Below are 27,753 nucleotides of genomic sequence, written 5' to 3' on the forward strand. Positions count from 1 at the left end.
TTCCAAATTCATATACGGAATGTTATATTTTCGTACACCGAAAAAGATAAGTTTTTATTAGAGTCTGTTAAAAGGAGATTACTTTTAAAATACTCGTTACTGTATTATAAATAAAAATAAAACAATTATAGTATTTGGAATGTTATTTGGTGCGAAATTCATATACGGAATGTTAAATATTCGTACACCGAAAAAGATAAGTTATTATTAGAGTCTATATGAGAATAGAAAAATTATTGTTAATGTATTATTAAAGATCCACAAGGAAAAAGGTTTTCCTGTAGTTGACTGTATACCATATAACAGTGGCGGCTCGTCAGAGGAGGCAAGGGAGGCTCAGCCTCCCCATAAATTTTTTACATACTCTATACTGTTTTGTTTATCATGAATCGCGAAAACAACAATTACTCTCACTATTATACAACGTGTAAATTCCATATTATCACTAATTATCCATACGTACGGAGCATTAGCATTAGAACGCATGATCGCGTCTCAGTTTTATTACATATTATTGTAGGCAGGACCCTGGGTTATCCCGAGATGCACGAACGGAGCCGAGAAGCCCAGCATTCTCCGCTGCTAATGCTCCGTGCAGCGCAGCAGGCGTTTACGGAGACCCGGTCTCCTAACAGTGACATCTACGGCGCCATCACACGCTGCCCGGAGATATACCAAGGGAGGCAGAATAGCTTCTCAGCTCCGTTGGGTGGTTGGGTGCGTCTCGGGACAACGAATTTTAGGGTCCTGACTAAAAATAATGAAAAATCTAAAAGTGCGAATTTTGTTATGAAATTTGGTATGTGGGGTTATAATAATATTTGGAACAACTTGCTCAAATAACTTTTTCCGATATCTCTAACTCAAAGCAAAATATCGGTAATTTATCGTGTTTTTGAATTCGCAGTAGGCCGCGTTTAGAATTAAAAAAATTCAGTTGAGTATCTTAAAAAATTTGAAGCTTCATTATGTATGGACTGCAAAACTTCAAATCTGTATTTATTTTGATATGCATAGGTATCTATTTACAAATAGATGGAATTGTTAACAAATAAACGACACAAACTTTGGTATTAAACTTTTACTATTAGACTAACTATTTTTAAAATGATAATATCAAGAAATTATGAATTAGGATGATATTATGAAATGTAAATAAAAAATGGTCAAAAGATGGGGCCTTAAATTACATTTTTTGGCGCATTTTTTTGCTAGTGCAAAGGACATCGCACACATCTTATGGGAAAATATAATGTCACTCAAATTCAATAAAATTTATACGAATAGATTCGTTTTAAATTAACTCTCAATTCTTATCATTGCGCCAACTCTTAATTATGATTAATTACGGCGCAAATTGCAATTAAAGTTTATCGAAATCACATTTTTGGAGTCTATAAACGTGTCAGTTATAATCACTATTGCTCTGGGTGCTATTCAAAACAGCTTAAACCCCGCTGGGCCTAAGCGGATTAGTGAAACTATTATAATAAGATGCTTAAGAGCTCGAGAAGATTTATGAACTAACTATAATTTGGGTATTTTAAAATATTTTTTCTCTCTCTAACTTATGCACTTACCCATTTGATTTCAGATTGATTTATATCAATTTCTGCTCTTATTATTGAAAATTAAGAGTTGCCGCAATGATAAGAATTGATCGTTAAATTGAAACGAATATATTCATATAAATTTTATTGAATTTGAGTGACATTATATTTTCCATAAGATGTGTGCGATGTCCTTTGTCTAGATATTTTACAGTTAGGTATAGCCTCCCCTATTGTAAAAATCACGAGCCGCCACTGCCATATAATACAAAAAAACGAATCCTTTATAAAAGGTCTATATTTAAAATCCCTAGAAAGGGCTACACCACAGAACTAGTTTTCGATCGGTTGACCAATCATCATCAGTGCTTTCCTAAAATGAATAAAGCCTTATAAAATGGTGCAAACGTTTTAAAATTTTGACTACGGTTAAAAAAGTTGTAGGTTATACTCACGTGACCTTACCATGCTAACCACCAAAATATAATATTACAAATTTTATTTACATATATTACATAATTGAAACTATTTTGGTGGTTAGCATGTAAGATCACGTGAGTATAACCTACAACTTTTTTTAACCGTAGTCAAAATTTTAAAACCTTTGCACCATTTTATAAGGTTATATCCATTTTAGGAAAGCACTGATGATGATTGGTCAACCAATCGAAAACTAGTTCTGTGATGTAGCCCTTTTTAGGGATTTTAAATATAGACCTTTTATAAAGGATTCGTTTCTTTGTATTATATGGTATACAGCCAACTACAGGAAAACCTTTTTCCTTGTGGATCTTTAATAACACATTAACAATAATTTTTCTATTCTCATACTATAATATATCAATTATGATGTCAATACCTGTATCATAAATCATAATGAACTTCATTATGATACAGATTTTCATTAAGATACAGATTTTTAACCAATATAATGGACATGTAGGGCTTTTGCAGATAAAAATTTCATTTTTATTTTTCATTACTGTGTCTCTTATCATTTTCAAGTTACATGGAGAAAAAGAAGATTTTTAAGAAAATTTTAAAATGCTCTCTATAATTTGATATTTTTTCAAAAACTATTCGTTTTAAACCCGTCCAACTTTTTGAACATAGAAATAACATTATAATAAAAGGTGTTGTGGAAGGAAAACGATGCATTTACATTTGGTGGATGGGGGTTAAAATTACTTCCCATTTTTTCTCAAAATTCATTAGTTATCAATTTTGTTTGCAGCATCTCGCTTAGCTTTAATGTAATGGGCCTTTAATATAGCTCATTTTAAAGGTCTTTTCAAGTACTACAAAAGGTATTAGTAGCATTATACACTTAAAATCGACCGTTTCTCTGTTATTTTAAGTTGAATACACCAATTTGAGAATGTACCAAACTTTTCACCTACCATATCTCTTTTTGTATTATAACTGGAAGATTTATGAAGGCAAGTCTTTTTGTTTTTTTTATAGCCTACAAAAATGTTTTATATAGTTTTTTTAGTTAGATGCATAGTTTTTAAGGTATTCGCAAAAAACCGTTCGAAAAGGTAATATGTTTCAAGGAAAATGGCCAATTTTCAACCACGAATATTTTAAAAAATATTGAGTTTTCAAAAAAAAATTATAGAATAGTTTTTGCTAAGAATTAGGTTCTCTATCGAATTCCGTGGTAATTTTAACCAAAAATTTTCCACCACTATGAAGGGGTGGGAACCTCCCCCAAGATAAAATCACACATCGGCATAGGGTGGACTTTAAATTAGGAGATAAGTAGAGGCTAGGCCCAAAATTTCATTAAAATCCATGCAGTAGTATAGAATTCGGAGGTAATAGCCTATTATTGCTCCCATTGACTGGCGTATATATTATATACTGTGGTTAGATTTATATATCATATTAAGATATTCCTTTAAGATATCCAACGTATACAGTGAGCACGTAAAGGTTGGAATAAATTCATTTTTTAGTGGATGGGCGATTTAGGAAATAAATTTACAAACAGGTCGATTTTTATTTTTAAATTATGGTTTTTTGGCATTTATATCATACTAGTAACGTCATCCATCGTGATGGATGGACGTGATGACGTAATCGATAATTTTTTTATTGAGAATATGGGTCATATGATAGCTCATTTGAAAGCTTATTAAATTCTTTATTCCGTAATATAAGTATTAACATATTTATTTTTACAGGGTGTCCAAATAATTTTTTTAAATTAAATATTAATTGAGACAAAAATTTCTTTAAATTAATTTTTTTAAATTAAATTAAATATTAATTGAGACAAAAAGAAAAATGTATGTAATTTATTTAATTCAAAATATTTTTTACTACTGTCAGAAAACAGGAAAAAATGTTTATTTGACAAATAAATATTGTTTTGCGCTTAAATTCAATGATAAAGCTGCCACCCACCTACCTCTTGGCAGTTTGAACATTTAATTTAAGCTAAAAGCAATTTTTATTCTTCAAACATTTTTTCCTGTTTTCTGACAGCAGTAAAATTATATTTTAAATTAAATAAACTACATGCATTCTCCGTTTTGTCTCAATTAATATGAAAGTTAAAAATTTTTTTGGACACCCTGTATAAATAATTATCTTTATGTTGATATTACTGAATAGAGAATTAAATAACCTTTCAAATGAGCTATCACACGACCCCTATTCTCGTTATAAAAATAATCGATTACGTCATCACGCCCAGATGGATGACGCCACTAGTATGATGTATATGCCAAAAAATTGTAATTTAAAAATAAAAATCGATCTGTTTCGAAATGTATTTCCAAAATCTCCCATTCATTAAAAATTAATTTATTCCAATCTTTACGTGCTCACAGTATATGCTGCAACAAACCACTGGTCACGCTTACGATTAATAATACATAGATGAATACAAAATAAAGAAAAGAAATTGTCTACTTTACTCCTTTGAATGCAAGAAGGTTAAAAGAAGAGCCAAGCTCTTTGAAGTTAATAATAAAAAATTGAAACAATTTTTGGGACTGGTTGGTATTGATAAAATTAGGTATTATCATCTACCAAGATAAATATGTAGTTATTTTCCTAACTAGTGAGGAAAGTGATAATTTCACGCACGAGACTGCCGTTGACCCCAACGACGCGATAGCGGAGTTCGGGCAAGCAGTCGAGTGCGGGGAAGACACTTTCCGCATGAGTTAGGAACAATATTTTTTCTAGGGTCGTACGTTTGGAAAAAAACCACAAAAAATAGAGTTATATCATTTTTTATTTAGAAGCGAAAATACACAAATTAATTTTGTGACAAGGTTGTCAAAACCAAACTTTCAATATAATGGGTTACCACGACGACGATATTGGATTCCATGACGACGATTCAAAACCATTGTAATTGTCTACTGATCTGACTTTTAAATATTATGTCAAAATAATTTCATTTCATCGAATTATCGGGTATAATATCACAAGAGGGTGAGAATAAATTGAAAATAATGCGACAGTTTTTCGAAAATTTGTTGTCTGGCAATAGACACGAGAGCCCGCAGGGCTCGAGTTTCTATTGCCCAATGACAACAAATTTGAGTAAAAATGAAGCATTATTTTCTTATTTATTCTTACTGTCGTGTAATATTCGTAAGATTATTTTTTAATACGTATATTATGGATATTTTCTTAAATGTGACAGTTGTCAAAACTAGGAAACTGGTTGCCATTAAACAGAAACAATCTATTTAAAAAAATTCTATCGGTAATTTTCTACAGTAGATAATTCTCAGTATAATTTTAATCTGATTGGACAGAATTAAACACATGATCAAATATCTTACTATACGATTGGAAGTTAAAATCATTAAAAAATAATCGCGCTAATTTCATTAAAACATAAACACATTAAGATAAATTTGAAATAAATTAGTAAATAATATCTAAATATTAGTTTATTGCATGTATTATAATATATTATAATGCCATATTACAAGGTATTTTACTTTCCCGCCATGCGGGAAAGTGCAACTTTCGGAAACGAAATGCGTGCGTGAAAGTAGCTCTTTTAGCACGGCCGTAGAAAAATGAACGATTATCCACATCAGGTTTTTCTACTCCTATATTTGATAAATACATCAACAGAAATATATTCGGACACATCAAGAGAACATACACTATTGTGCAAAATTAACCGGACACCTTAAAAATGGGTCATTATTGATGTCTCGAATTTCCTAAACCTGTTGTGCGATTTAAGTGATTTTTTAATATGTTATAGCCTTATTCTTTACCAATATCGCTTTAATAATATTGTGGCTAAACATGTAAATTTTCATTGCATACCGGGTGTACCAATGAAGTTATGTTTTTTTTTTAATTTCGCATCACCCTGTGGAATATTTTAGCATTTATAAAATACTCAAATTAAAACCCAACTATAGCCTTATGTTTTCTCAACATTCTGTTTTTTGATTCATTCGCTTAAGTAGGACCATAAAAAAGTTAAGAAATTTAACAACTAGCCATGTTCTTTATCAATACAGGGTGTTTCTAAATAAGTGCGACAAACTTTAAGGAGTAATTCTGCATGAAAAAATGACAGTTTTCTTTATAAACCTATGTCCGCAAATGCTTCATTTCTGAGATAGAGGGTGTTGAAATTTTTCTTACAAACTGACGATTTATTTATTGCTTAAAAACCAGTTGAGATATGCAAATGAAATTTGATGGGTGTTATGAGGTAGTTATTGTACATTTTTTTACATACAAGTAAGAATTTAATATTCACCATTGGCGCGCATACGGGTAATATAAGCCTTCATATTGCCCGTATGCGCGCCAATGGTGAATATTAAATTCTTGAAGTATGTCAAAAAATGTGAAATAACTACTTCTTAAAATTCACCAAATTTCATTTGCATACCTCAACCGGTTTTAAAGCAATAAATAAATCGTCAGTTTGTAAGAAAATTTTCAACACCCCCTATCTCGGAAACGAAGCACTTGCAGACATATCGTTGATAAAGCAAACTCTCAGTTTTTTTCTTGCAGTTAATTACCCCTTAAAGTTTGCCAATTATTCTTTAAAAACACGCTGTATTGATGAAAAACATGGTTAGTTGTTAAAGTACCTAACTTTTTTATTATCCAATATAAGTGAATGAGTCAAAAAACAAAATGTTGAGAAAACATGAGGCTATAGTTGGATTTTAATTTCAGTATTTTATAAATGCTAGAATATTCCACAGGGTGATGCGAACTTTGAGAAAAAAACACAGTTTGATTGATACACCCTGTATACAATGAAAATTTAACTGTTTAGCAACAATACTATTATAGCGATATTGCTAAAGAATAAGGCTACAATATACTAAAAAAAATCACTTAAATCGGACAACAGGTTTAGGAAATTCAAGACATCAAAAATGACCCATTTTTAAGGTGTCCGGTTAATTTTGCACCCCAGTGTATTTAGAACAATAATCTCTAACACAATTCAAAATCGGTAAAGTAAACCCATTTTATAAAATAAGAAATCAAATGTACCATTAGGACAATTTATTAATTTTTGCTTTTTATTTTTTACAAATATAAGCAATCTTTTAACAACAATAATTTTGTTTTTTAAACTCTTGTGAAGAATATTTTATATAAAACACTTAAGAGGATCGGTACGTATTTTCGGCTGCAATGCTATTCAAATGGGGATTCATTTTTTTCGAATCCTGAGAAAACTAATAAGTATTTTTGAAAAATTTAAACGCAGAATGAAAGATTATGTTATTAGCGAGGGCCGAAAGTCCCTGATAACTTCTATAATATTTATTTTAATAAGTTACAGGGGTGAAAAACTAAGCGAAAATTTAGTGTGATTTTTAATTTCAAATATCTCATTCAAAATAAACTTTTTATTTATTCTAAGGGAGTTTCGGCCCTCGGTAATAATTTAATCTTTCATTCTGCGTTTAAATTTTTTAAAAATATTTATTCGTTTTTTCAGGATTCGAAAAAAATGAACACAATGCCGTGGTAATATTTTCCAAATCTATCTTTGTCTTACAACGCACTCAGCCGAATATAATATTGTCAGCATATATTGTCAGTCAGACACTGACAATCAGTGACAATTTTAAATATTTGACATTGCATCGGGAATATTTTAAGTTATTGATTATATATTATTGATATATAGTGTTTTTGATAAATAATTGATTTAAGACGTGAACTTAATAAAAAGTTATTTATTGTGTATTATTTGTGGAAGATCCAAGCAGAGAATACATCAGGATAATATTCTGTGATCCAAGTATTTTGTTGTTAAAGATGTTCAAAATTGTAAGCGTTCCATAACAATATATTACATATTGAAAAATCACCTTAACACTTTTCCTCTTTTCTCGATTGAGTAATAGTTTTTGTTGTACAAATAAATTATTACAATCACTAAATACATAGTGAAAAAATTATCACATTTATTATTAACTGAATTAATAATTTGCAATTATAAAAATAACAGTTATCCAAGAACATTCAAAAGCCATCTCTTTAAATTAATGATGACATTTTCAAGTAGAATGACATTCTAGTAATGTTTACATATCCATACCAGTGTGAATGTTACTACACGTAATTGGCCGTCTAAAGACAGAAAAAGTAGGGATACATGTAAAATATTTGCGAATTATGTACCCATAGCCTTAAAAGAGAACAAATAACTTTTTAAGAAAATCTACAATAGGTATTTAAAACACGGCTTTTCGAAAGGTTAATTTCAAGTAGGTATTGCCAAATTCATAATATTTAATAAAATATGACATTATCGCCTATTATTATTGTCACAAAGTATTGTAAGAATTTACGATGTCAGATGCACTTCGTTTCAAAGTTTTCTCAGCCCTAAAAATCTCTCACCGTGTGAGGTTTCGTGTTAGAGGTAAATAATTTAAAGAATATCCCACCATTCGCGCCATTAGGCCATCATTAGTGGGCCCAAACTCAATACCGACGCACGTGACTTTGAATTTGGCCAAATGTTTTCCCATGGTTTTAGATTTATATTCTTATAAGATTAATTAATTATTGCGATTCGTCAATTTTATGGAACGGCCATTGCGCGTTTGGTAATATAATATATTTATGTCTGTTGTACTTCTTTTAGATTTAATTGGTGTGAAATATATTTTTCCACCTACCTCTACCGAAAGTATACTTTTACTCGCAATCGGTTAGTAATTTATGGATTTCTAACCTTTGAAGTAATCAGGAAGCGACTTATTACTTACTTTACTTTCCCAGCAAGCCGGGAAAGTACCTACTTTCCCGGCTGCATCTAAACATTCCGTATATGTATTTGGAACCTAGGAGTTTTCTATTGGTTCGTTGCAGCACGCGGTCATATTTTAACCAATAGGCGGCGAGGTCCCAAACGCATATACGGAATGTTATTCGGTTACAAATTCATATACGGAATGTTATATTTTCGTACACCGAAAAAGATAAGTTTTTATTAGAGTCTGTTAAAAGGAGATTAATTTTAAAATACTTGTTACTGTATTATTAAATTAAAATAAAACAATTATAGTATTTGGAATGTTATTTGGTGCAAAATTCATATACGGTATGTTAAAAAATATTCGTAGAACAAAGAGACGATTTTTATTAATGCCAATTAAAATGAGACTGGTGTTTAATAGTATATTATGCAACGAGCATTTAATGATGGTCATTATGAAGCGAGTATAAGGGATACGAAACGAGCCGCCTAGCGGCGAGTTTCGTATAGAGTACGAGCTTCATAATGATAATTAAATGCAAGTTGTTTACACGATTTTTTCAATGATCATACACAAAAAAATATATTCAAATTTATTAATTTTGTAACGCAAACAAGTTAAGTAGTTTGTCAGTCTGACAGTTTGTTTACATATTGAGAACTGTCAAAGCGTATATATATATATATATATATATATATATATATATATATATATATATATATATATATATATATATATATATATAAGAAACATATATATATATATATATATATATGTTTATATATATATATATATATATATATATAATGTATATATATAATATGTATATATATATATATTTTGGCAAGGGAAACAAACCACTGTAAACGCGTTTTTGTGGAAATGTGTTGCATAAAATCTAGCAACTCATGTATAAATAAAAAATCAGATATAGAAAAACTTAGCAACATATATTGTTATCTACTTGCGCAACACTAAAAACCAAAACATAAAAATACTTGTTTGTTTTACAAAACACACATGGACGTATAATGAGTTGCATACTCTTAAGTACAGTTAGTAAATTTGAACACACCTTGTATGGGCCTCTGATGTTTTAAAAAGAACCACAATAATCATAACACTTAATTACTTTTTTATTTGATACTTTTTAATTTGATTGTTTCTTCTTTCTGTTCTCTATGTGTCAGAGTTTTTGACTTACATTATCAGTAGGTTAACATGACAGAATAATTATTGTATTTCTGCTAATTATTCAAAAATTTTAAAATGTATTGTGTCCTTTGTTTTCTGTTTTCAATATTTGTGTTAATTTGAAATGTTGAGCATCATCAAGCTTCTCTTTAATAATCTCAACGACTAGTAGGTTTACTAAAACAATGTAATATTTTAAAATACTTACATTTTTGTTTTATATTACAGAGTCTTGATAAAGGGGTCAAACAACCCCGAAAGCTAGACAAAAAGTCAAAAGAGTGTTTCTTTGATATCCTGGCCAAACTTCTGACTGCAACCCTAATAAACCACTTGTTTGTTATATATATATATATATATATATATATATATATATATATATATATATATATATATATATATATATATATATATATATATATATATATATTGACTCGCCATTGGTTACTGCGCGTGTGCCACCTTTATCGCGAATGTCATATCGCGATTCTATTGGTTAAAAATCTGTATCATATTGAAAATCTGTATCATAATGAAGTTCATTATGATACAGGTAGTGACATCATAATTGATATAATATTACAGTATGAGAATAGAAAAATTATTGTTAATGTATTATTAAAAATCCATAAGGAAAAAGGTTTTCCTGTAGTTGGCTGTATACCTAGTGTGACCAACTAGCCCGAAAAATCCGGGACATGGCCCGAATTACGAAGTCGTGTCCCGGCGTCCCGGACAAGGCTTCCGGGTCATCCGAATTTTCAACGGTGGGTAAAATTCTATTTTCAAATTTTGAACACGTTATTCTTTTAAGAATTCACATCAAACTGAATTGGTGGGACGAAAAAAGGTCGACAATTTCTAATAGTCGACCTAAACTATCTGTCTAGTGTAAAGTATAAAACTAATACCACATCAAAAACGCATGCATTTTATTTCGTGGTATAGAGTTCTACGAAAAGTCAAACTCTGGGTTTTTCCGTTTCTGTATTTTAATTATCGTCTTTTGAAAAGACGATTTAAAAACATGACAATGTAATTATGATACAATTATATTTTTATATTAACCTAAGGTTCTATTTACATATTGAAGTCCAAAATTAGTTGATTTTCTAATTTTTTTCTTCTTTGAGAACGATTCCCGGATTGGAATCCGAAACGTCAAAAACTAACAAAAGTGTGATTATAATTACGACCCATCCCATAAAAAAAATTTTTTTCAACATAAAAATGATAAACAATTAATAAAATGATTAAAGTTCTATATTTAAAAAAAATAGCCCGATTTTCATGGGAATGTCCCGGATTTTAGGTATTTCTTTTAGCCTTGTCCCGAATTCGACTGAATTGGAGTTGGTCACACTATGTATACCATATAATACAGAAAAACAAATAAAGTCCTTTATATTATAAGGTCTATATTTAAAATCTATAAAAAGGGCTACATCACAGGACTATTCTTCGATTGGTTGACCAATCATCATCAGTGCTTTCGTAAAATGAATATAACTAAATAAAATTTGTAGTATTATATTTTAGTGGTTAGCATAGTAACGACACGTCAGTAGGTATAACCTACGACTTTTTTTAAACGTAGTCAAAATTTTAAAACTTTGCATCATTTTATCAGGTTATATTCATTTTAGGAAAGCACTGATGATGATTGATTAATCAATCTAAAACTAGTTCTGTGATGTAGCCTTTTTTAGGGATTTTAAATATAGACTTTTTATAAAGGACTTTATTCGTTTTTTTGTATTACATATATGGTATACAGCCAACCACAGGAACACCTTTTTCCTTGTCGATCTTTAATAATACATTAACAATAATTTTTCTATTCTCATACTATAATATATCAATCATGATGTCACTACCTGTATCATAATGAAGTTCATATTTTCATTAGGATACAGACTTTTAACCAATAGAATCGCGATATGACATTCGCGATAAAGGTGGCACAAGCGCAGTAACCAATGGCGAATCAAATACATACTCTTTGACAGTTCTCAATATGTAAACAAACTGTCAGACTGACAAACTACTTAATTTGTTTGCGTTACAAAATTAATAAATTTGAATATATTTTTTTGTGAATGATCATTGAAAAAATCGTGTAAACAACTTGCATTTAATTATCATTATGAAGCTCGTACTCTACACGAAACTCGCCGCTAGGCGGCTGGTTTCGTATCCCTTATACTCGCTTCATAATGACCATCATTAAATGCTCGTTGCATAATATACTATTAAAAACCAGTCTCATTTTAATTGGCTTTAATAAAAATCGTCTTTTTGTTCTACGAATATTTTTTAACATACCGTATATGAATTTTGCACCAAATAACATTCCAAATACTATAATTGTTTTATTTTTATTTAATAATACAGTAACGAGTATTTTAAAATTAATCTCCTTTTAGCAGACTCTAATAAAAACTTATCTTTTTCGGTGTACGAAAAATAACATTCCGTATATGAATTTGGAACCGAATAACATTCCGTATATGCGTTTGGGACCTAGCTGCCTATTGGTTAAAATATGACCGCGTGCTGCAACGAACCAATAGAAAACTCCTAGGTTCCAAATACATATACGGAATGTTTAGATGCCTCCCGGCTAGCATCTGTCACTTTTCTACCTGCAAATGTCAATGTCATTTTTGATTAAAAGATGGTTTAGAAGGAATAGAATCCACTCAACATTTATTTAATTAAGAAACAACAACAACAATAACAAAAAGAAAACTATTTGGAATTATAAATATTAATAGTTACATTGGAATTATGATTACTATTAACGGTTAACTTGTTTTGTTACCTAGCAACGATTTGACAGGGTACTTAAAATAATTCATCTTATCACATAATGAAAGTGGATACAGATATTTGAAACGAAATTATTATTAAAAACAATAAATGCTGTATAAAAGGTATATTTAAAAAACCCTCAAAAGGGCCACATCAATTCACATAACTAGTTTTCGACTGGTTTACCAGTCATCATCAGTGCTTACGTGCAATGTACATGTTAGCCACCAAAATGCTATTTTACAAAAATATGTGGGTCAAAGCCCATTTCAAGTAGTCCGTTAAGGAAACATAAGTATAAAAAGCTACCTTAAGCCTTGATGTTTAAAATATAATTTAATTTGCCCTAGGTAACATCTGAAATTTGAGAAATCAAATTTCAGATGTTACCTAGGGCAAATTAAATTATATTTTAAACATCAAGGCTTAAGGTAGCTTTTTATACTTATGTTTCCTTAACGGACTACTTGAAATGGGCTTTGACCCACATATTTTTGTAAAATAGCATTTTGGTGGCTAACATGTACATTGCACGTAAGCACTGATGATGACTGGTAAACCAGTCGAAAACTAGTTATGTGAATTGATGTGGCCCTTTTGAGGGTTTTTTAAATATACCTTTTATACAGCATTTATTGTTTTTGTATCACATGGTATACAGCCAACTACAGGAAAACTTTTTTCCTTGTGGAAATTATTATTGGTAGATTGTGAGTATTAGAAATCCATAAACTACTAACCGATTGTGAGTAAAATAGTATACAAACCTCGCGGGAACTCATTCTAGCCTCGCGTCTGTAGTTTACCTCGGTGCTTCGCACCTCGGTAAACTACCTTGCCGCTCGGCTGAAATAGAGTACTTTCCCGCTAGGTATGTAATATACTATTTCCACCTACCTCTACCGAAAGTATACCTTTCCGGACCTGATTGTAGGGAGCAAAGTTGTACTTTTCCTCCCTAGGGAGGAAAATATTTTTCCTCCCTAGGGAGGAAAAGTAAAAGTGACGTCATGGTATTTCATTCATGAAATATAACTTATTGACGCCCTGTACAATATCTATTTTCTATTACGTAAGTATCTATACATTTTAACGTTTATCTAAAAACACTCTGTATTTTGCAGAATGGTAAAAAACAGTAAATTGTTATTCTGATTTAACAATGTTTACATTAATAATTTGACTTATATTTGACAGTTGACAGTTATATTGTATCTACTTGTTAGTTTTAGTTCTAATAAATTTTGTTGGTTAGTTACATAAATAAATTAAGTAAAAATGAAAAAATGACTTGTTATTTGAGGAAGGTGGAAAAACCATATGTATAACATGGGAGTAAAGTGCCTTTTCCTCCCTTGAATGATTACTGCCCTCCGCTACGCGTCGGGCAGTAAACTTCATTCTCGGGAGGAAAATTAGCACTTTCCTCCCTTGTTATACAAATAGCTATTCCGGACCTGATTGTAGGGAGCAAAGTTGTACTTTTCCTCCCTAGGGAGGAAAATATTTTTCCTCCGTAGGGAGGAAAAGTAAAAGTGACGTCATGGTATTTCATTCATGAAATATAACTTATTGACGCCCTGTACAATATCTATTTTCTATTACGTAAGTATCTATACATTTTAACGTTTATTTATAAAACACCCAGTATTTTGCAGAATGGTAAAAAACAGTAAATTGTTATTTTGATTTAACAATGTTTACATTAATAATTTGACTTATATTTGACAGTTGACAGTTATATTGTACCTACTTGTTAGTTTTAGTTTTAATACATTTTGTTGGTTAGTTACATAAATAAATTAAGTAAAAATGAAAAAATTACTTGTTATTTGAGGAAGGTGGAAAAACTATATGTATAACATGGGAGTAAAGTGCCTTTTCCTCCCTTGAATGATTACTGCCCTCCGCTACGCGTCGGGCAGTAAACTTCATTCTCGGGAGGAAAAGTAGCACTTTCCTCCCTTGTTATACAAATAGCTATTAATCTCACTGATTTTTTTATATATGGGAATAAACAACAAATATTTATAATTACATTGTTTATCTTCCTTTTGACGTTTCGTTGTTCAATCCAGAAATCATTTAAACAAAACTCAGAAGTTAATAATTGTGACAAAATTGACTTTAAACTATAATTCTGAAGCTATGAATGGTAATTTGAATATCTGCTGTTAGTTTGGGTTGGTTTTCTGTAGACTTTGACTGCCTGTGTCTTTTTTGTACCTAATTATTAAATCCAGCAAAGGAAGTGAATTATTGTTTTTCCTGTTCCATGGTGAATTTGATAGATTCTTCTATTGTTGATATCCGTCATAACTTGTTCAATGTCTCTGATGCATGAGGACAAAATATATAATATACCAGATATAGACATAACTCCACTTCCTATAGGTTGTTTGTCATGTTTGTGTACAGTATTGTGTTCGAAATCCTCCATCGCGATGTTAGCTAATAATAGAGATAAAAATGAGCCCTTAGGTAATCCAAAATTTTGTTCATAGGAGTCATCTCGTTAAAAAGTATTTTCTGTGCAATTGTTATCTGTGAAAATAAGTGTTATATGTGCAATTATCATGGAGTTACTAATACTTTGCAGATATAACACTTATAACTATATTTAACTAGATAATGACTTCTCTAAACAAAATTTCGGATAAACTATGGGCTCATCCTTATTTCCATTATTAGCTGACATTATTGGTGGAGGATTTCGCACACAATACAGTACACAAACAAGACAAACATACAAACAATCTATATTATGTTGGATATATGTATATAGCAGGGGTGGGCAAAGTGCGGCCCGCGGGCCGCATGCGGCCTTTTATACATTTTTTTGTGGCCCGCGGAAAAAAAGTAAATTATTTTCATTTAGATTTTTTTAAATTATTGCTAATATTAATAAATCAATATAGATAATGCAGCTATTAATTAACAATTTCGCAGATGGTAATTTTTCGGCAAATTTTCAATATAACTCGGGCAATTATTTGGGTTTCCGGCACAGTATTTTATCAGCTCCCTCAACGAAATCGATGAAATTTTAACAAATGGAAACGCTATTTTTGAAGTAATCAGGAACGGTTTGGAAAATTTTAAATTATCCCGTAATCACCTAGTAAGTGTAACAACTGACGGAGCACCAAATTTAAGAGGAGCAAATATTGTAATGTTGAGAAAATTTAAAGTAGACAACGTCATTTCAATTATAACTAATATTGTTAATTTTATTCGTTCCAGAGGATGATTATCGTGCAATCATAGCATTCTTGGTAGAGTTGGAAACAGAACATCCTGATGTCTTATTTATACCACAATCATCATCTTCGTTGGTTAAGTTTAGAAAAAGTCCTTAAAAGATATTGTAAATTATGGAAGGAAATTGCTTTATTTTTAGAAAGGAAAAACTGCTAGTAATTTGCTAAATTTACAAGTTTTGAACGCAAAATGAATCTTTTAAAATGAAACTCAAACTATTCATTGATCATATAAAAAAGAAAGAATTAGTTAAATTATTTCCCTTATTAAAACCACTAAATAATGTACCAAAAAATAAGTTTAAAATTTATGAAGAAAAAAGTTGTAATTTGTTGACGGAATTTGAAAATCGTATCATTTTCCTTATCACTTCTAATAAATAATTTTTCAGTTCAAATTGATTGCGTACCAGTTTATATTCAACTGGAAATTATAAGTTAATTTGCATATTTTTGCAATATTTTTGGATTTTACAAATCTTTGCAAATGACCGAAAGTACATACCTAGCTAAATTTATAGTTCGACATTTTTTTGAGAAAAAACATTTTGAATAATGAACATAAATAATAATCCATTGAATACCGGAATTGGTAACACAAAGTTTACACCCGAAATAGAAAGAATCATGAACAAAGACATGGTTCTTCAAAGCTTAATAAATATTATTTATTTAAGTTTGTAAAAATTAAATAATGTGTTTCATAAATATTTTTTATTAAGTATTTAATTCTTTCAAAGAAAACAAAAACAATGAAGAGGATCAAGATCAATCGAAGGGAAATCGAAACGTCAAATAAATTTAATGTCCCACTTAAATTGTGGCATATTCCCAAATAAAATAGTAAATTGCATAAAATGTCACAAGTAAATAGCTCGAGAACCATATTAGTGAAAAAAGAAGTAGGTTCCTAGATAAACTAAAAATAAATAAATATATGCATATCTATCATATATTTGAGGAAAATAGCATGCTTAAATAAGAGCGAATGTTATTTAGGGGGAGAGATATGGTTTGAAAATTTTGAAAATTGCGATTTTTTTTATTATTTTAAATGAAAGTATATAACTTTAGGAATAGTCTCTGAAAATTTCAGTTACCGAAGTAAAATTACCGCAAAAACAGCATGTTTAATATCCCTATTTTCGTATAATAATATTACTTAATATAATTTATATTTCCTATAATAAATTCGTTATTTTGACTTCTGGGTGATATAAATAACTCAAAAATCGTTAAAACTAAAAAACTCGGGTGCGTTACCTCAAGAAAAAACTCATCCTAATAAAATATTTTTGAATTTTTTGTTTCATATGATCCCATTACAAGTTCTGATTACTGCATAATCTTTTTCTTTTGAGGTGTCTGTAAAAATTTGCCGTTGGGTTATTTTTCAATATTTAGTCTTCAATTTTTTTGAATATTCTTTGAATTGTACCAAATAAAAGTTTATTTAATTTAAAAATAAAATTTAAAAAATGGTACTTGAAATATTTCCCTTAAATGAATTTAGTAAAAAGTTCAAAATTCGAACATATTAAGGTACTTAACAAATATTGCGGCCCTCGGTAATAGACGAAAAACATTTTGTGGCCCTTTATAGAAAAAGTTTGCCCATCCCTGGTATATAGATTAAGCGTTCTCCATTTTGCCGCACGGATCTGAGGCATTGAACAAATTTCTGAATTTGCAATAATTCACTACCTTTTGTTGATATGTTAATTACAAAAGAAGACACAGGATATGCAACCAAAGTCTACAGACAACCAATCAGCACCAAAAGATATTTAAATTACCACTCCAGTCATAACATAAATATCAAGAAAAAAATTTATAAAATTCCTAGGTAAATGATAGGGCCCGTAGCACTTTCAAGAAATAGAAAAGCCTACTAACAAAGGTTTTGACTGAAAATGACTACTTGTTGTACTTTACCTTCTTCTTCATGGGCCTATTCCTTTAAGGACATTGGCGATCATCATGGTCCATTTTGCCTGTCTACAGCGGTTCTGAAGAGATCTATTGTTGTTTTTCCACTCCACTGCTTTAAATTTTTCAACCAGGACGTGTGTCGTCTCTCCGGTCTTCTTTTTCCTTCCACTTTCCCGTATATAACTAATCGCATCAACTCATATTTTTCATTTCTTAGTATCTGACCAAAGTAGCTCATTTTTCTTTCCTTCATAGTGTTTCTTTTTATTTTTTCATCTTTCTTAATATTTCCGTGTTTCTACTGTCCGCTATTATTACTACATCATCAGCAGAAGCTCCTTAAGATATTTCTACTTTTTTTAAATTTCTATGTCTTACATATAATTTTTTAGCCTTTACTCTATATTTCTTTATGATCTCGTCTAATGTTAACTGTTAAATAATAATAGACACATTCCCCTCCTTGCCTTAGTCCCTTACTCGTTATAAATGGTTCTGATATCATGTTATTTCTTATTATGTAGTTCTTGTTTTTATTGTATACAGGGTGAGGCAAATAAAGGTCCTATTAGAAATATCTCGAGAACTAAAGGTAGCAGAATCATGAAAATTTTAATTAAAGGGTTTTGAAGAGTCATCTGTTTAATGCAAATATTTTCATCTATTTGCTACTTTCGGTTATACCGGAAGTTGCTTATAACTTCGTTTTTTTAAATAGGACACCCTGTATATTTTTACTATTTTGGATTCTCTTCGATGTCTTCTTTCTTAAAATATGAGGTTTTGTAATGTTATACAAAAGATAACTACGTTTTTTTATTAATTTCGTAGCAAAATTCAAACCCTGTAGAATTGTAGTAGTTTGACATCAAAAACTCTACTTACGTTCAAATGATTTTCAATATAGTCTGCTATTGTTAAGAATCATCAGTATAGCTAAATTTTTAATTTTAGTATACAGGGTTGGTCGAAACTCGGAATGAGTATTTTCTGAGTTTTCTTAAATGGAACACCCTGCATTTTAGTATTGTAATTAAATGGTATTTTATGGTACTTCTTTATTTCTTAAGTATTTCCTATACCTATACCTAACTGCTTTAATTTGAGCTTAATTATTAATCGCACCAACAATCTTAACTACGATATTTTGATAGCTAAACCGTTCTTGGTAATTTTAAGGATCAGTCTGGATTAATATGTATTTATTTCTGAAAAAATATTTGTGATTGAATATTTTCACGGCCAACCTAATAAAATTTTACGTATTTTTTGTTGCAATTAATGTTTAGCTTGAATCACCAATAACTCACAAATTAAAGCAGTTAGATATAGGGAATACTTATAAAATAAAAAAGTGCCATGAAATTTCATGGCATTTTGAATGGCCCCTTTCTTATCGGATCAAGTTTGTTTCTGTGAAGACGGTTACCCATTTCGACATAGACTAAGTCTCCGACTTTAAATTCATAGTCTTGCTTCTTCCTGTCAACTCTAGTTTTATTGTTATTGTGAGCTCTTTGTGAATTTTGGAAAGCCAGAGTTCTGTTCTGAGTCAAATCTTGGGATTGATTAAGATCTGAGGGCAAAATTGAAGATTGTTCACCCGTGAGTAAATAAAGTGGAGAGAATTTTGTTACAGTGTGTGTTGTCCGGTTGTATTCTTCTGTACATTCAATTGCGATGTTGGACCATGGATGTTGTGGTTTCTCGTTAACCTTGCAGCGAATACGATTTACCAGTGTTTGGTTGAGACGCTCATTTAATCCGTTTGAAAAAGGACAGTCAACAGCCGTAAAAATTAAAGTTATGCCACAGTTTCGTATGAAGGATTTGAACTCATTTGAATTAATCGCTGCATAACGATCAGCCAGGAGAACTTGCACCTTATTCTTCTCAAAAATAGGACGTAAGAACCTGATTAGATCTTTAGCTTGTTGGCCTTTAAAAGGGAATGTATAAGCAAACCTACTAAAATGATCTACCAAAAGATGAAGATAACGTTTAGGTGAATGGTTGCCTGCAAATCCACCAATAATGTCAAGTGACATGATTTCATATGGTTCCTTGGCTGGCCCTAACTGTGATAAACGACCAATATCTCGACTTCTTCTTGACTTGTTTTTCTTGCAAATATCACATTGGTTACAAAATTCTGCTATAACTGCATCCATATGTTTAAAATAATAAAAAGGTCGCATCTTTGCTATCATATGACCAGTTCCAATGTGGCCATAGTGAGAAAGAATTTTTTTTACCAACTGTAAACCAAAGTTCTTAGATATAAAGATGCGTTCTTTGTTTCTTAGTCTTTTATAAAGAAGTTCGCCTTTTTTAACTGTACGTTTGTCTAAAGATAGCTCAGTGTTATTATTTTATTCTTCTATTAGGTCTTCGATGGTTATCAAATTAACCACTTGTAGTATATCATCAGTATTCTCAAAAGATTCCAAAACAGGGTTTCTCGAAAGAGCATCAGCTTCTTGGTTCGTTTTGCCTGGAGAATATGTAATGGTTAAATCATATTGAGACAAATAGTACACTAGATCTCCAAGTTCTTCATCGGTTTGTGCTTTTATTTTAAGATTTTCTAATGGTTTATGATCTGTGATTACCTGAAACTTTAGCCCTATTAACCAATGCTGCCAATAACGTAGCGCTTCTCTTATTGCGAGACACTCCAAATAGACCGCTTTTTTCTTTGCTTGTGATGGCGTGAATTTCTTTGAAAAATATGCTACTGGGTGCAACTCACCATTGTCTTGTAACTGTTTCAAAACTGCACCAACGCCTAAAGCACTAGCATCTGTAAATAAAAAAGTTCTTTTCTCTGGGTCAAAAATTGACAAGATGGGACTCTGGCAGAGATATTCTTTGATTCGAATAAATGTTGCCTCGCATTCATCTGTCCATTTAAACTCTGTTTTATTACGTAGAAGATTATGGATGGGCTCAAGAAACCTAGTATGATCTGGAATGTATTTATGGTAAAAATTTATTTTTCCTAGGAACTGACGAATATTTTTCTTATTTTGAGGTCTGGGAAAGTACTTAATAGATTTTAAGTTATCATGATGTGGTCTAACAGAATTGTAAGAGAGAACATGGCCTAAATATTTCACAGAAAATCGAGCGAATTTACATTTTGATAGTTTCAGCAGGAACCCTTCTTGTCTAAGTGCATGAAGTAATTGTTCTATGTGATGTATGTGTTCTTCGAAATCACAAGAAAATATTAGAATATCATCAATATAATTTATGCAAAAGCCCTGAAGTCCGTAACGTCGAATAGTAGTGGCTAGTATTCGTTGAAAAATCGCGGAGATATTTTTAAACCAAAAGGTAATTCTTCCATTGATAATGTCCGGACTGTGTAACAAATGCTGTCTTATAGCGATTTTTTGCCTTACTGGTATTGTCCAAAAAGCTGAATTAATATCCAAAACTATATACCATTTGCAGTTTCGAGCCTTTACTATAATGTCTTCGATTCGTGGGAATGGTTGTGATTCCGGTACCAAAATTTTATTCAGTTCACGAAAATCAACACACAGTCTCGATCGTCTTCCTTCGTCTTTCTTATATGCCAAGGTCACTGGTGCAGCAAAAGGAGATTCATATTTCTCTATCAGTCCTGCTTCAAGTAACTTGGTTATCTGACTTTTAATTTCACGTTCATCAGGAATGGAACATCTAGATATAAGGTTTCTTTGAAATATATTTATTTTCTAAGAGTTTAATGTGAGCTTTCTGATTTTTTACTTCTCCAACATCGTACTTGTGTTTTGCAAATATCGATAAGTTTTCATCTAATATTTTAGAAATTTGTTTTATTTTAATCTTGTCTAGATGTTTTATTTTATCTAAATAATCGTAGGAGTTTTCTTCAAAATACCTTACCTGAACTTTATTGTTTTCCAAAGTCTCGGTTTTATTATCATAACTATATCTTAAATTTTCCTATGTCTTTATATCTTCTATCTTGTTTTCATCCACTCTTTGGAGAATATTCAAGTTTTCGTCTTGCAGCAAACGAAACTGTTTAATAGCATCTAATCCTAGCAATACGTCATAAGAAAAATTATCATTTTTAATCACATAAGCATCTATTTCTTGTTCTATTTTATGGATTTTCATAGGCAACTTTATTTTATTATAACTTTTTCCCACACCACTAATTGTTCTAAATGTCTGTTCATTTTCCAACATATTATGTTTAACATCTTCAATAATCTTTGAATTTATCAGTGTTATATTAGATCCACTGTCATAAATTCCAGTAACTTTATTATTGTTGATTGTAACAGTTAATTTAATTAGTGGTGTTTAATCTAGTTTTTTTGTTGTTCTTCCTCTTGAGCATTAACAACAACTTCACTAACATCCGTAAGATTTACCCTTCTCGCATCAGTGCTACGTATTTTGTATCTGCAATAATCAACTGGTTGAAAACGTCTCGTGTACCCACGAGCCTCACAATAATTACATGGGAGTTTTTCTATCGGTTTCTGATTTCTATTTTCATTCAAACGATCAGTCTTATTCGTAGCACTTAAAACCTTCCTTCACTTTTTTTTAATCTAGGAAATATTGATGTGTATCTACGTAGCTGATTCATAAGCTGTTCAGTAGTATTAATGGTCTCTTTGTCCAAGCGATCTTGAATATTCAATGGCAGACCCACCACAATGTGATTTATGCGCGACTGATCTGACATATATGGCTCAGTCTCTAACAACATCCTTTCTTTTTTTTAGCGCATAATCTAGAAAAGAACCGTTTATATACTTATAAGTATATGCTAGATATTAGTGGCGACGCGTGACTTTTCTGAAGTGTTACCAAAACCAGATGCAAAAAATCTTATTTAAAAAAATGAAGATATGGCTAAATGTATATCGCTGTTGCGCGTGAAAAGGGGGACAAGTCATAAAATGTGAAAACGAGAAAAACGCTATTTAAAATTTTACAAAAAAATGATGTTTTTTTACAGATGTTTTGAATGATAATCTACTTGAAATTTGTTTTTACATGTACTTTTCCTACATGGATTAAGATTTTTTTGCTGAGTATTTGGGAAAAAAATCTGTTTAAAACGATATTTGTTTGACTTACCTCGTTTTTCACAAATACTCACATGACTTACCCCCTTTGTAGTTGAACATAATAACGATAACACAGGATAATGGAAAATTTTATTACGTTAATACAAGCTTACTTAAGTGCTACATTATATTTATGTACTAAAAACATTAAACATAAATTACTTATGCATACAAATCTAGCTACAAGATACTTCAAACTTTTAATCGTCCTCAGAAGTTGATGAATCCGGGAGCACATCAGCTAAGTCTTTATCTGTGGGTAGATTTTTGTAAAAGTCCCACAGTGATTCTGATATATACGGCAGTAAGTCCATCAGGTGCTTTTTCTTTTCTATCGTTATCGGCACAGGCTTGTTATATGCCTCCTTGGGTAATAAATTTAGAGCCGCTTTTCCCCTCTTTTCTAAATCTACGGTCTTAAAAGGTTCTTCTTTGTCAAAGGACAACTTGTATTGAAACTGGTTAGATTTTTCATACCGTAACCAACGAAATTGTCTCCAGTTTATCTTGTTATTTTGAGTATCAGTTTTGCGGTTAACTAATACAGAATTAAATAAGCCACCAAAATTAAGAAACGCAGAGCGCTGCATTTCTGTAACTAAAAATTGACGTTTCCTCCCTACTTGCCGAATTAGTTGAGCCCAATCATGTGGATGTTCTATTTGACTACTAAATTTTTTCTTCTTTTTTTCTATTAAACTATGATCCGTATCGCACTCCATATGTGTATGGCCTGGTATTAAAAACTTGTGTTCAATAATTTTTAAATTTGCAGAGCATTGTAAAGCAGTTAAACAAGCTGCTGTTATGAACCTGTTCTTATTCTGGCCAGGACAGCAGTCTGAATACATTATTACGTGTTCAACTTTAGGATCTAAATATTTTGTTAGGTATTGATATAGGCAGGAACTAATTTCATTTCCGCCCCGTTTTGCTAAAGATTCATGCCATAAATAGCAGTGGGCTTGTGAGTTATCACAGTCGTGAACTGTAAGATTAAATGTCCACAATTGCCTCTTGTAAAACGACTCACCACTGTGGAGGTCTGGTGTTGGCAGGCATTTCTGGAGATCAAAAGTAATAGTTTTCATTTTAGCATTATCCTTAGTCAGAAATTTATCGTCTTCTTTGTTTTTATATCCTTGATCAGCTTGTAAATGGTGTTCGTTTAACTCTTCTTTTGGTAGTTTTATTTCATCCTCATTCTTGCACATAGTAATTTTCATTTTTAATTTGTCACATTTACCGCATGTGTCTTTCTTAGGTTTCTTTATAGTGATGTTAAGGCTGTGAAATATGTTTTCGTACATTTTACGATTAATAAAATTATCTGGGTAAATCTTCTTGTAAGCTTCATAAATAGCAGTGAGTGTGTAGTTTGAAGGTAAATATTTCCTCGATGACTGCCTTCTTGTATAGTGACTTTCATATAAGGGGATAGATAAAATGTGATCCCTTGCCCTTATTTTTTCATCATCTGATACCTTCTTCCGATTTTCATGATATCCTCGTTGGTCTAATGTCATTACGCCTGATATTTGAGAACATTTTTTCGCTACTATAACTTCTATGAATTTCTTACTAATATTATAAGTTTTCATAAAACAGTCCTTGCAAGCAACAGAACAAACGCCATGAAGAGGGAAATGATAAATTATGGTATGCTGTCGGTACCGTTGTTTGCTTGGGTCAGAACACCTAATTCGCATAGAACTCTTCTCTTTAACATCCATGAGAGCAGCTATATATTCTAACCTACGATTGTAGCTTCCCATTTCCCAGAATTCTTTAAAAAGTTGCAAGCGAACTTCGTCCTTTATTTTTTCCTTGCACTTATTTCTACATAATTTCAGTTCTTGCATAGTTTTTTCTTTAATCTCTTTTCCAGTTCTTGTAACATACGCCTTACCAAAATTTCGTTTTTCTCGTCTCTCTTGTCTCATTTTTCTCGTTTCTTTGTTCGTGCGTTTTTTAACTTTCTCGTGGACTTGCCCGTCTAAGTTATATTTGTCTACTGCAGTATTATTTATATCTTCTTCTGAATTGGCTCTTCTTTTTTTTCTTTCTACTATATCGCTGTCCGCGGCAAAGCTATCATATTTTTCATCCTGCGCAGGGACAAAATTTGGATCTGCAATACTATCATCTGATGAAAAATCTAATAGATCCTGAATTTCATCTGGAAGTGATGCAGCAACGCTACTGGCGTAGGACATCTCAGACTCATCTCGGGCATGTTGCTCTAAAATGCAACAAAAATAAAATTAGCTAATAAAATTTTTATTAGCAAACAACAAAAGAACGACACTAAATGCGCATTTTGTTTTTGTTCATATAATTTCTTCCATAGTTTGTATTACGTGTACCCACTTTTAATAAAATTATTTATTACTTACCAGAAGGAAAGGTTTTCTGCATTGGTATAATCCCTTCCAAGTAATTGTCAGCATTTGTACATCTTTTATTGCAATTTTCTAATACAGTTTCCTTATCTGAACAATATATACGAACATTCTCTTGTTCATCTGTAAAACAATATCCCATTTATTTTATTTATTCTGTGTACACATTATACATACAGAAACAACTGGATAATTTTAGATTACAGTAAAAATATTCTACCACTACCAGTGGAAAATAAATTATGATTTTACTTACCATCGGCATTTTGCATATTTAGAATTTGTTTTCCTCTAGACATTTTTTAATTTTCACTTATTATATTGGTATTACTAAATTTAAAACAAATATTTTTATTTTGCAATAATAATCACAACTATGACTCGTTTTGCATACTAATTTATAGTATGTGTGTTAAGTTGGTTGCTCGCTACATTAAAAGCTAACCGTGAATAAGGGGGCAAGTCAAGTTGTCTCATTATTCACTAAGAGAAATACTGATATGGGCAGTGCCAAAAGGAATATGTTAACATATCCCTTTTTACACTAAACTTTATGTACTATTTTGTAAGTGCCTCTTTTGGAACAATCAACTTTACATACAAATTCAGCTACATTGACTAGTCCCCTTTTACACACAATTAAAACATACTTTTTTCAACCTATATTTGAGTTAATCCCGTTTTCATCAAAAATTGACTTGTCCCCTTTTTCACGCCCAACAGCGATATAATATACACTCACCGGCACAAAATTCCGCCACCCAAAATTTTTGATTAAGTTTGACAATCTGTAACTTTATTATTTGTACTTCGATTTTCAAGATTCTTTCACGAGTTTGTAGATACATGTATTGATGTCAATTGCTATTATTCCAGTAACAAAATTTTTTTGCTTAGATGGCATTATACGGGGGTGAATATAAGCGTTATTTTTTCTTTTAACTTTAAAAAATTCCGTGGAAAAATTGGTCGCCTGATTTTGTTTCATAATCCTTTTGTATTATCCTGGAGGTATCACTAAGGTCTTGTTTTTTGAATTATCTGAATATCTCTTTTCTTGTAAGAGATGTAATTAAAAACATTGCTTTGAAGGTTTATTTAATTAAAAATATCAAACGCACTAAAATTAACAAAACAAATTTAACAACAAAACAAAACAATTCAATAACGGTTATGTCCACCTCTTACAGCAACGACTGCTCGCAATCTGTTTTAGCATCTAATAAAGATGTGTTTTCCTTGCCTGGGGAATAGCCCGATATTCCTCTACCATGGCCATAACTGTACCAAATTTTCTGGAGGCCTAGGATGACAGCAAATAGCTTTTTTATTCATCCCATAAATGCTCAATATGATTGAGATCTGGGCTGCATGCGAGCCATTCTAATCTTATCAATCCAACCTCAATTGTATCAATCAGTGTTTTTATTTACAAAAAATGGTACAGCTCTTGCAAGAAAAAAGATATTCGGATAATTCAAAAAACAAAATGTTGGTGATACCTCCGCGAAAATATGACAGGACTATGATACAAAATCAGCTATTCCATTTTTCCACAGAATTTTTTAAAATTAAGAGAAAATATAACGCTTCCTTTCACCCCTGTACAATGACATGCAAGCAAAATTTTTTGTTACCGGAATAATACCAAACAATATGAATACATGTACCTACAAACTGGTGTAAGAATCTTGAAAATCGGAGCACAAATAATAAAGTTATAAATTGTCAAACTTAATCAAAAATTTTGGGTGGCGGAATTTTGTGCCGGTGAGTGTAGCTTCAATATCATTTTGTATATCACTTGAAACTCTCGAAAAGGCAGATGTTTCTAGATGTTAACAAAATTTTTGATCTTTTTTGGCAATTAATGTTAACAATTCCCTGTAATTACCTCGATGCGATTGTCAGAGTAGTCGCACTCGAAATGACCACGAAACGCTAGTTCTTGTTTGGCCCAAAAACATAAAGTATCTATTATAAGTGTGCTAAGGGTATACCTATCTATTTTTTTAACGAACTCATTATGTTTAGCAATATTTGCTTTAAAAGCTTGGTTAAGAGAACTTTTGATTTTTGTTTTGCCAAACTGAATCAAATTGGGTATACATCTTGCATGTAGGTAACGGCCTCATATCTCCTTTTTTAAAATCTAACACTATTTAAATCGTGAACCTGGTCCACCCATTTTTCTGTAGAAACCAGAAGACATGGCCAACAATACAGTATATTTTTCTTGCAACCATAATATAACCAAG

General features: G+C 31.1%; 1 protein-coding gene across 1 annotated transcript; it reads right to left on the bottom strand.

Annotated features, from left to right (window-relative positions):
• Positions 1 to 23,293: 23,293 nt before the first annotated feature.
• On the bottom strand, positions 23,294 to 25,702 carry LOC126891916 (uncharacterized). Its single transcript, XM_050661266.1, has 2 exons — positions 25,490 to 25,702; positions 23,294 to 25,335 (listed from the first exon to the last, which is right to left on the bottom strand). Exons 1-2 carry the CDS (start codon positions 25,635 to 25,637, stop codon positions 23,294 to 23,296), a joined length of 2,190 nt encoding a protein of 729 aa, XP_050517223.1. The 5' UTR covers positions 25,638 to 25,702.
• Between the last annotated feature and the right edge of the window lie 2,051 nt (positions 25,703 to 27,753).

The sequence above is a fragment of the Diabrotica virgifera genome, chromosome 1, assembly GCF_917563875.1.
Source record: "Diabrotica virgifera virgifera chromosome 1, PGI_DIABVI_V3a".
Taxonomy (NCBI): Eukaryota; Metazoa; Arthropoda; class Insecta; order Coleoptera; family Chrysomelidae; genus Diabrotica; species Diabrotica virgifera.